Consider the following 12,214-nt stretch of genomic DNA (forward strand, 5'->3'; position numbering starts at 1 on the left):
GTCTTTGTGCATCTGTAGGAGTTAGAAAATAGCTCTTACATTTCTGTATAGGAGATGGAATTTTTTTTTGTTACTACAATGGGAAACTCCCTGTCACTGAAGATACTTCCTCACCCAATATGACATATAGAAAATCATATTAGGACTTTCCACATGGTGCATCTTTAGCCTAGGCAAAGTGAGTAGTAAATTTGACTGATTTGTTAACAAATCTGAATGTTTAGTTTTGCAGCCCGATAATTGGCTTAAGGTACAGTTCTTCTGTCATGTAGCCTCATTGGGTTATGCCTTGGTATGTATATACGGCTTAAAATCTTTTGGCACCTGAGTCTTTGGCTTTTATAAGAGCACATGGGATGTGTGCTTCTGTGTAGATCTTATTCATTTTGAGGTGGCTTGTATCTCTAATTTTGCTTCCCTTAATGACTTCCAAAATATGTTGGCTCTCTTCAGTGAGCTGCAGTCTTCTTAGGTGGGCTCCCCACCACTGCTAAATTCCAGCAACACTCACCATCCCCACTGAGCTTCTGCCCCACATATAATTCGTTACCTCAACCAAAATCCATCCTTTCAGCCCAATGACAGTATTTGTCAGTGATCTCTGCTTGACCAATCTGTTGGGAGCTGAATGGGCACTTAGTCTGATTTGTGGCAGCCATCCTCTATGTTATATTACTCCAAATGGGGTAAATTGTTGATCTGACATTGCATCTGAGGTAACATGAACAGGCAGGTGATTGCTCCAGATGGAGCCAAGTACTGACATAGTTTCCTGTATAACCTCTGCCACAGTTATCCAAATTGCCTGTGGTGCATGAGATGGCTGGCTGTGTCAGCAGCAGTGATTGTTTTCCATAGGGATAGTACTTATATCCCATCTGTGGTGTTTCACCATATGAAGTTACCTTATGATGCAGTGACAAACCCACTGCTGATATTGAGTCAAGCATTTCATTTGGGTTAAATGAATATGGAGAATTGCTAGCTGCAGATGGGAGCCAGTTGCTACCTCAGATGGGAGAAGTGGCTTATATGCAGAGGGGCCAGTGCTTGCTGGGGAAAATTGTCCACAAGGATTACAAACTTGGGAATGGGACCCCATGGGACCTTGACTAATCTTGCTAATCCCCAACATTGACTTTGTATTTGGGCTTGATTGTGCTGGAAGAATACACCACCAACTTTGGAGATAATTTGACCTGTGAATGTGTGGATATGCGGACATGTAGAAAAAAGTTAAATAGAAATAATAAGAGCATACAGTCTTTTCATTGTGAGCCATATCACATGTGACATGTATGGTAGCAAGCTGTTGGAACTGAAACTTGTGAGAAGGCAGTAACTTTGTGTATGTAGGATATAGTAGGAAACTCAACCGTTGTTGGCATATATTGCAGACTATACATAACAGCTAAACAACAACAAGTAGGCATGTAAGAGGTGTTGGAACTACTGGTTTCTTCTGTTACTGTGGGTTTACCATAATATTGGTGTGGTTTGCAAATTGGAAAATACCATTGTACATATATTTTAGACTTGTTAAGGCCAGGAAGCCTGGAAATAAGTATGTGTGGCCCATTATTAACTACAGGTTTGAAATAGCTTTTACCTGAAAGTTCCTCATAGTGCAGACAACCTAACATTATATGCATGTAACCCCCCGACTAACTGTTTTGAGAATCATATTGCTATGAATTATTATATTTATTTCAAATACCCTGCAATGTTATTAGCATTGTGCAGACAATACATTTGAAATCAGACTTAATCAAGAGTAAGGCTAATACTCTATGCTTTGATAGACGAAAACCACAGAAGAAAAGAAAGAGGCTAAAGACACATTTCTAATTGCAATAAAACTCCTAAAGGACTGGATAATCTTGTGAGAAAAGGAGCTTATAGGGGGAAAAAATCCCAGAAAAGGTTAGGTTCCCCCCGCCAAAAAAAGAGGGATTTGAAGATAGAAATTGAGATGTTACTGATGTGATACAAAGGGAAGTTCCAGTTAAAGACATCCTTTTTATATGTTTGTACAGTTGTGAAATAAAAGAATAATAAAAACTAGAAACGTAATGTGTTCAGCACATATAACTATTAATCACCAGGGGCTATATTATATTCTAAAATATTTCAGTTCTATTTCGGGCCTTCTGCTCGAGATTAACTTGCACTTTGATGATTATTAGCATCAGTGACTATGTTCCAGTCCACTTCAGTGAGTTCAGGATTCTGTATCATTGTGTTTGCAACTTAATTCTTACAACATTTCAGTTAGAATGTGAGCCATAATTTATCATTTTAAAAACATATAGAATGAAGGTTAGGTCCACTGCCTAAATTTTCCCCATCTTTTCTCAGTGTACATCTCTTTCTTTCATAACTATAAACATTTAAAAAAGGTTCCGAGAAAGAAAAGCAGACTACAGCCCCCAAAATGATCAAAGTGTGCATATAAAAGATAGTAAAGGCATTGTGCATATGCAATCCAAAGGGTATAGTCTCTCTCTCTCTCTCTCTCCATATATTGTTGATAATTTGAAAAATCCATCACAAAGAATATATGTCTATACATTTTAATATTGTTAGGTCAGATAGCATAGATTAGCGTTAAATGTTTGTACAATGCTCAAGCACTTCATATAATGAAAGTTCAACGTTTGCTCTATTGCCCATTGTGATTATTTTGATGGATGTGCTCACAATGGGCTAGGAATCATGGTTTGTACATGCTTTCCTGTGTTCTAATGTTCTGAAAGTGCTTATTTCAAAAACAACTTCTTACAAGGTAAACATTCTTGAGGCAGGAACAAAGAAGCTTCTTAGAAAGCTTCGTTATAGTAAACAAAACATTCAGTTGGACCCTGTGCATGTTTTCTTGGAAAGTAAGTTTCATTGATTTCAGTTGATCTTACTTCCAAATAAATGTGTAGATGGCAGGGAAACAAGTCACTGTAGAGTTTGTTGAGAGAGTCTACAAGTATATTTTGTTGCTAGCAGGAGGAAAATGGCAGAGTTAGTTTGGGTTAAGTGAACCATTAATATGGCCAAAAATGTGTAATCAGGGTGCATGAAAAGCCAGACTTACAGTGAATGTAGCCAAGGCTCTGTTACATCATTCAAAAGTGAAGTACGTACTTGGTCTTCAAAATGTAGACCCCTTCTTATACCTAGGAAATCTCTTCTTTATTAGTTAGCTATGCTATTAACCACTTTGACATTAAATGCAAGGGGAGGGCATCGGCTATAAGTGCTGCTTTGCTGGGAAGGAGTGCTATTCTGCCTTCATTTTTGGTAATTTAATGATGGTGAGTTTCCTTAGTAAACCAAATTTAGAGTACTAGAATGCTTATCTTATATCCAGACCTTGAACATAAAAGGCATTTTATACCAGCAATTGTTCATTTAATGAGCAATTGCTGAGTGCAGGCCGGTTAAGGGATTGAGCTATATGCACCATTATTGCGAGAAGTATTTCGAAATACCAGAAATAGGACGTAAGCTCTGATCAGGGAGACTGTGAGCACAATTACCTTCTTTTCAAATCCTTCTGTGACACTGCGGGAGGAAAAAGGACTTTGAAACTTGAAAGGATAGAGCTTGCTTTCAACCTCAAAAGCTAGGAGGAAAGGGCTCTGAAATTTGCTCAGTATTCCCAATTCACCATTAGCCTGTTTCTTCCTTTAGCCTCAAGGCATTCTCCGCTTTTTGAAAAGATGTTAAGAAATTCAGTCACAATAGAGAGCCTAGTTTTGAACATGTTTCACTCGGTCCATTGAGGTCTGGTCTTCAGCCTTTGTGTGGGGTGAATTGAGCTGAGCAGCTAGCTGGTTGGGGAGAGGTGAATGAGCAGTCTCTACGCAAGTCACCAATTCTGGCAAAAGAAAAGATTACCCTTTGCTTTAAAAGAAGGAGAAGAAGGAGAAATTTACAATATGCATTCCAGTACAAGCCTGCCAGTGGCAATTCGCAGAGCAGAGCTTGCGCTTAAGTCAATATGGAGCACTTTGGTTTATAGCAACTCTTGTTAAGTTTGCCTTGTAATTGAAGATGCTGTTGACCTTGCTCGAAGACCGTTTGTAAAACCGTTTATTTAGCATAAACTGAAATAATAAACCCTCCTTTTCTTAGGCCCGATTGTGATAGGGTGACATTAGTTTGATTTAATGATTAGCCGCCTGACCCCTCAGCTTGAGAGAGCGGCTTGAATGGGGAGAGTTCACTACCAAGCACACAGGAAGAATACTAATGAGCTTGTTAAATTTAGCATGGCACCAACCAATTTTAATTCCTCTAATGGGAGAAGCGCTGCCTCTGAGAGAGAGAGAGAGAGAGAGAGAGATTGGGAGGGAGGGAGGGAGGGAGGGAGTCAAAGAAAGAGAAAGACAGGCAAGGCGGGAGAACAAGAGAGAGAAAGTGAGAGAGTGTAAGAGAGGAATGCCTGTACTCCAATAGCTAGAAAATTTCAGTCAAGACAAGAGGTTCCAGAGAGCAAGTCAAGATCCTTTCGATTGAGTTGTAAGTACCATGTGTTGTTGTTGTTGTTTTTAAAAATAAACACAAGTAACATACCCTCGTTAGTTGAAAGACAATAACTTTATTAAGGTACAGCTATGCACTCTTAAGGTTTAGTTTGATGGGGTTTTCACAGGATGTGAGCTTGGCATTTGAAGACACTCCTCTCACAAATGAACACTTAACAAACTTTTGTTAATTCAATTGCTTTTCAAAATCAGGAAGCTTTTCCTCTCTAAATTTGAGTTCTTCAGGACTCTGAGAAGGAAAGGAAAGTTTTCTGAAGAAACAAAGTTTAGCACAGGAACATTGCAGCTGTGTGCATGTATCTCTGTTCCCTTGTGAGTGGGATAAATTAATAACTTGAAAGTGTGGTTGGACAGGCAGACTGTCCTAATTATCAAAATCTCTGCTAGTGAAAGTTGCCTGAAATGTAGTCTACTAATAAAGATAACGAATGTGTGTAATTCACATTCATTTCCTATAGTATTACTTAAAAGAACCTTAAGACTCAGGTTCTATAAACGTGTACTTACATGTTTAGCCTTGAAGAATGTTACTCATAGTAATGGCTAATTTAGAAAGATATGGCAGGTACTAGTTTTAAGAGTTGCCTGAAGTAATTGTTGACATGGAAGCCTTGTCTTGTACGTAGGAACTCTTTGCATGCTCAGAGGCTCTATTCTCTCCACCTAGTTTGCCAGTGCCCAAAAATGTTTTTCTTCTATGTAAAATATAATGTATAAGAATATATATTATAAAACTGGCTTCCAGAATTAAACTCTGTCTTAATATGTGCAAGGAAAAAGAGAGGGTATGTGAATTGATGAAATTTAATATATATGTGTACTTCTGTATGTGCTTTCCTCTTAGCCTGCTTTAAAAAAGCTAAGAATGATGTGAACTAATAAAGGATCTAGTGGTTAATGAGTGGAAAACAGTTCTAATTGTTTCTAATTTGACCCTTGGGCATTCAGCTTCCTCCTCCTTCTCCTCCTTCCTTGGGGTGTGTGTGTAGATTTTTTATTTTTGAGTAGGGAACATCTTAAACATGGGCAAGCTGTAACAGTTTTCACACTTGCGACTTCAAGTCTTGGTTGCCATATGCTTCTGGAGAAGTGGCTTGTTTGCTTACATTTTTGCTCTAGACCTCCACTTGTTGCTATGGTGGACTGTCTGTTTCTGTCAATAATTTGGCCTGGCACAGCTTGCATGCACTGACTTAAATTTTATTGAACAATTCAACTGAAACAGAACAAGAGTAGACAGCTTTCACCTTTTGGCTTACTGAAGTGGTTTTACTGTGGGTATAAGAGCTGGTGGAATTCTTGCACAAAAACATTTTTTCCTTTCAGTATATAGAGACTGTGATTTCAGACCACTTGGCTATTTGTATTCTGAAGTGTGTGTAGTGTCATGTTTTTCATCTGCCCTCTTTGAGACGGAACTGTGCAGTGAAGTAAACTCTTTGCAAATGGTTTGTTCGTTGGAATTTCTCATTGATACAAAAATGCCAAAATATACAAAAGGAGGGGAGGGGAAGAGAAAGGATTTTGCTCTCAACTGTCAGTTCTTCACCAGTAAGTGGTGTTACGTTCATGAAATAAACTTATGTTAATAGCAGAGGCCCCTTCCTGCCTTTCTGTTTCATCCATATCTTCAAAAACAAAATCTGCCTTACTTTTCGTTCTAATGTTGTAGTTTTCAAGACTCACACAGAGGGCTCATCTTTAAAAATAGAAATCTGCCAGTTGAACATTATGTATGTTTTGTGAGACAGAGCAAAAAACGGTGAACCCGGTCAGACACTTGTTGCTGTCATGCATTTTGTGGTAGTGAGTGTATCTGATGTAGCTGTAAACTTTCAAAGCATTCTTGAACAAATTATTTGGAAAAATAGGTCCACTGCAGGGGTTTACTGCAGGAGTTAGTGTAAAGGGGTTACAGCCTTGTAGACTGAATGGAATCAGTGTCAAATTATGACTTGTCAAGTTACATTATTAAACAAATAACTTTGGAGTTAATCATATCTAGCATCTTCAAAACCTCATCCTTTCTAACACTTATACTGTAGATTAAACACACTGACTGTTGCTCTTAATACAGTATTCCAGTCTAAGATAGATTTATTGAAGTGTCCAGAAGTATACAAAAGATAACAAGCAAGTATGGCATGCTATCAGTAAAAGTTTATGGACTACAAAAGAACATAATTAAAAGGTTCTAAATTGGAAGAAAGCATAAATTAGTGTCAACTGATTTGTTTTTGGTGTAAAGAGTTTTAGATATTTTCTAAAATTGCTCCACTCACAGCAGTGATATAATTGTAATATATTAGAATATGTTACTTGATGGTACATAACACACACACACACACACACACAGAGAGAGAGAGAGAGAGAGAGAGAGAGAGAGAGAGAGAATGTTAAGTCAAGACGATGTAACCATCTTTGTATGAAAGAAAAGAAGTACAAATCTATGAATTCAGGGAACTACTTGAGAGGAAAATTATTGTACTTTGTAATGCCTTTTCAGTCTTCAGAACTAATTGAATTAAGAAGCTTGAATTTATGTTTCCATACAACTGAGGCTGCAGACATTTGAAGATATATTGCAGTAATATATCCTGATTCACATGTGTTGGTGAAACTTGTGACATATCAGATTTTTGGACTACAGCTACCATAGTATCATTGGCAATATAAGCTGTGGATTCTGGGAGCTGTCATCCAAAACATCTGGCATGCCAAAGGTTCAGCATCCTTGCCCTGAGTCCTCTTTGTTGGCCCTGTTACTCAAGCATGAGCAAATTTAAAGTCATTGTAATGGCTTTATATCATAACTTTTAATGACAAGCAAAACGAAGTCCATAAAAAAAACCTCCTGATTTTACGACAGAAACAACTGCTACTACTAGATAGCACATATGAAAGATTACTTTAGAACTGAATTTTTGAGTGGTTTTTCTTTTACAGAATTATGAGTTTGTTATAAAAATGCACAGATAGTTAAAAGTCCTTCCCAACAATCAAGAGTTTTAAAGGAGATAAAAGTTACATTTTTTCTGCTCAACATTTGATCTATAGATACTTTGAATCTTTTAATTTTGTTTAATCAAAACTCCCAAAACATTATGGTTGATAATTTGTACTCTGTAATCTTTGTTGCATTCACTTTATTTGTTGTTGTTAGTCTGTGTTCTGTAATCTTTACTGTTTTGGTGCATAGTTATAAAACTTCTTAAGTGCATTTACAAAAACTGTAATTTAAAAATGAATCATGGGATTGAAGACAAAAGTCTCTGGATAAAATCAACAAGAGAGTTTAAAATACACTTTTTGCAGCAGATATTTTCATAGGTCAGGGAAATATACAGTATTAGAGAAGTATTGGAATGATGGCCAACTCCCAGGTGTATATTCAGAGGAAAAGAAGCTGAACTCCATTGCAATTCAACTAAGAGTCAGCATGCTGGTTATGTCTAGGAAATAATGCTTTTTTTCACAAGCTTCTCTTGTTATATATTTGCATGCCTCTGGTATCCCACTCCCTAATTGGGCTTCAGCTGAGAGGCCTCACCAGCCCTACATAGCCATTTTTCCGGTGGCAAGGCTGATGACATCTTTAGGAGATTGGAGCTGTTAAATTTCCTGATTTCTGCCTGAAGAACATAATCTTTATATCTAGAAAGTCTGGCTCCCTATGGAAAGTTTCACAGTAAGCTTTAGGTATAAGCTAGTTGAGAAACGATTGTATTGAATTGCAATTGACTTGTTCGAAAAAGATATAGGAGAAAGCCCAGCTACGTCAGCTGATCCTTTAGATATATGATTATGATACCATTAGTGCACCCCAGAAAAAAACTTTCAAAACTTTGTGTTCGTATGCAAATTAGCAGAAAAATTGCCTCCCTTAAGTTTAATATTTTTTGTAACTCTGTAAGTGTTGTAGCATGAATTTCCTTGGATGAGTGAAAAATGTACAATAACTTTGTTACTTTTTCTAAATTAGAAAACAAGTGTGAGGAATGACATGTATTTTTTAAAAAGAGAAATAAGGTCAACATACAGTTCTGACAGAAATACAGATTTAATACACAACCACGTAAAACATTATGCTAGTATTTTGTACATGTGTGTGCAAAGTTCCTAATTTATTTATACTCTTGATACTTGCCTTTATGTAGTTCCAGTGAAATGTATACATCTTCCAAATTTGGACAGTCCTTCCAGAGCTATTTTTCTCTCTGTTGCCTCCCTAGCACCAAATAGAGGAGACTTCATTTGAATGTGTAAAAATTCAGTGAGCAGTGGTAGAGATTTAGAATGCGAAGTAAGTCTGTGTACATGTTGGTTTAGAGGAACCTTTTCTTTCTGCTTTGTGTATGCGTGCCTGCTGATAGAGTGCAGAACATTTTGAAATGTTGACTCAGGCTATTTAACTTCTCTGCCTACAACACAGTATAGCAGGTGGCTTTGCATATGCTTGGTGTAACAACAACAGGCTTCAAGTTCCTTGGTAACCTTCATTCTTTCCTTTTAATAATCAGCATCTTCTTCTAACGACAAGGACCTTTTCAGTTTTCATCAGTGCATCTGTGGAGGCATAAAGGAGTATACTGGCCAATAGAAAGGTCCAGTGGGTGGCTAGGAATGATTTAGTTTCTGCCACCAGGGCTCATCTTATACGATTTGTGACAAATTGTTTCTTTCCTTTGGTCAAGCAGCCAAAACATCTAAGCCTTCTCATCCCAGAGGAAAGAAAATAGCAAGCCGGTGTTCATTCCTGTACGATTAATGGCCTCTCTGGTAAATGCATCAGTGAAAGGGATGATGATGATCTATTGCAGAACTGCCAGTCCCACTAAATGGCTGAGATGCCCCCTCCTCTCTACTCTGACTTATTTGTAGGAACATCTTTCATAGCCACACCTGTACCTGCCCCTTTAAACTTCTATATTGGATGGCTAAGAAAACTTTGAAGAAAACTTTGATTATTTGATATAGCTGGCTTAAATTTTTCTTCTCCTCTTCCCCCCTCCCAAATCTCTCTCTTTCTCCTCTCTTTTTCCCCCCTAGAGGATGAAAGTCCTGGACAGACCTATCACAGGGAGAGAAGAAACGCAATCACAATGCAGCCACAGGGCGGGCAAGGGCTCAGTAAAATCAGTGAAGAGCCTTCGACATCTAGTGAAGAAAGGGCCTCATTAATCAAGAAGGAGATCCATGGATCTATATCGCACCTTCCTGAGTCTTCAGTACCTTACCGTGGGACTGTCTTTGCCATGGATCCCAGGAATGGGTATATAGATCCTCCTTATCGTAAGTATTTAATGCAAGTTCATTGTTGATGGTTAAATTACAGTGATGTGACAGCTGCCATTTTCCATTGCATTTTACTTTGGCATTTATCATTGATTCTAGAAGTAGCATGTGTATAACAAAGTTTTAAAACATTCTTTTTATTGAGAAGTTATGTGGTGAGGTATAGAGAGAACCAGCAAAGATCCATTGGAATTAATGGAGTTTTAACACATTGTGCTTCTGTTCAATTGCTGCCTATTCCTGCAGGTTCTCACACCCCAGAAATTCTATGGATTTTCACCCATGAAACATATGCTGGTCCTTGTTCATTTGTTGTTTAGTAGCATGGTAGCAGTAGGCATTGGTTGGTTTGGAAGTTGTCATCTGAGCATCAGCAGGCCAATGAGTTCTCTTACAAAATTAAGAAAGTACCATTTGTATATATCATTGTTTTTAATAACAATGTCACACAAAAAACCCCAAAATCTAAGCACGCAGGCACAGTCATTAGCCTTTCCTCTAGACACAGTGTGTAGGAAGATTGGGAGGAAGTGAATGGGTTTCAACTTTGGAATTACTGATGAGATGTTAATAAAAAGTGAAAAATTAAGGTATGCTTATCTATGGAAAAATGTGTGAGTTTAATGTAATTGTTTTATTCTGGTTCTGTTTTAAAAGGGTAGAATCACTTGGGTTTGAAGTAACGAAGAACATTTTGAGGTATCAGTCAGGGTCTTTTGATTATAGATTTATCATCCAGTCAGGACTTGTGTTTGCCATTTAACCTTTCAGTCTCCCATCCTGGATGATAGACTGAGATGAAGGATCAGTCTGGGTCTCGTGATTCATCCCCCCCCCCCATGTTCACTGTCCCCCTTCTGAAGTCATTCAAAAATATTTGTATTTGGAGGCAAAAGGGCATTAGCCAGATGACTGATTAGTGAAGACAGCTGATTAGTGTGTGGTTTTTTATTTTTTTTTTAATTTTTCTTCTTGGTAAGAGAGTGCTGGGGATAAAAGCAAATTCTCTCCCTTCATTAGTTGGGTTAGCAGCAAAAGAGAATGTTCACTCATCAGGGTGCAGATCAAAGTGTGTCTTACACACAAATGATAGGTTTCACCCAAACAGCATCTCTTTAAAATGTAGTCTGATAATAAAAGATGGTGGCTGATAATAGAAAATGGACGTTTGGGTAATTGGGTTATATTGGTGTTCAGAGGGAAATTCTTGGTGCCCCAGAGGTTGACACATTATTTACTCTCCCTGTGTTCTGAATGTACGCTAGATTTCTGAACATATAATTTTCTGTTGGCTTTTACACTAAAGTTCCTCAAATCCTTCAAAAACACAATACCCTACTTTAAAAAGAGTGTTGAGGGGCCCACCATGTGGAAGTGGTGAAGGATAAAAGCCAAGAAAACTATATGCTATGATCTACATAACAGTCCATAACTTTACTAGATCATAGCTGTATTCTGGACTCCTGAGCCTAGTTAAACAAACATAGCATTATATTTCAGTAGGACTCCCATGTGTATAGATGAGTATGAGGAAAGCTGGAGAACTTTGCTGCCTACATCCAACTTTATTCCCATGGCTGAAAAATCTTCACTTGGAAATGAATGCCGTTAAACTACCCCAAGGTGGGTTCCAAAAATAATAGAGATGATGGACTGCCATTCAGAAAGAGTGAGTGAATTAAGCAAGTGAATTTTACACAGTGCATATGTAGAATTTCTGTGCAGTATCTCTTGCTTTGTAGATTTTAAATTACTGGTCTAAAATTACTTATTCTGGGATTGTTTTTGTGAGACAGTTGTAGATGATTTGATTCAAAATGATTGTATCCAATATTATGAATGCCAATGTGTGACTATAAAATCTTTCAGTAATTCTTCAGTAATTATGCAGTTATTATATATAGAAGGAAATAAACCATAAATATGATTTAAAGCTTATTGTAGGCATACTAAAACCCACTTTTGAACTTTGAATTGTTGCTGGATCTTCTCCTACGTGTGCTACCCCTGTTATAGACACCAGTATGTACATAAAGGATGATTCTTGGCAAGGTCACATACTGAAGCCAAGGGCCAATTTATACAACATTTTTGCTACACTTAATCCAAATCCATGTAGAACTTCATGTGGTTTGGCATTTAATTTAATGGTTTTGACATGATGCATCATCATCTTATGTGCCAACATGCCAAAGTAGCTCCCTTCTGGGCAGGGTATAGCTATCAGGTAAATGGTGCTGGAGGCTGGCCACCATATTGGGAGCCACCTTCTTAGGTGCTCTTATTCTTGGGGAAAGTGCCAAGAAGTGTTCTGCTGGCTGCCAGTCAGGATCGGGCAGCAGCATTAGACAGGAGGAGCTCCTGACCTGGCAGACCTG

The 12,214-nt window shown here is 37.9% G+C and overlaps 1 protein-coding gene across 6 annotated transcripts in view; it reads left to right on the plus strand.

Annotated features, from left to right (window-relative positions):
• The window catches only part of GLI3 (GLI family zinc finger 3), a 445,483-nt gene that overhangs the window by 117,672 nt on the left and 315,597 nt on the right, over positions 1–12,214 (plus strand). For 3 of the 6 annotated variants that reach the window (XM_078377471.1, XM_020798430.3, XM_073003750.2), the window contains one exon: positions 9,591–9,833. In XM_078377471.1, coding sequence (XP_078233597.1) covers positions 9,591–9,833 — 243 coding nt within the window. The other 3 variants (XM_073003751.2, XM_078377473.1, XM_073003752.2) reach the window with 2 other exon arrangements.

The sequence above is a fragment of the Pogona vitticeps genome, chromosome 6 (assembly GCF_051106095.1).
Source record: "Pogona vitticeps strain Pit_001003342236 chromosome 6, PviZW2.1, whole genome shotgun sequence".
Classification (NCBI taxonomy): Eukaryota; Metazoa; Chordata; class Lepidosauria; order Squamata; family Agamidae; genus Pogona; species Pogona vitticeps.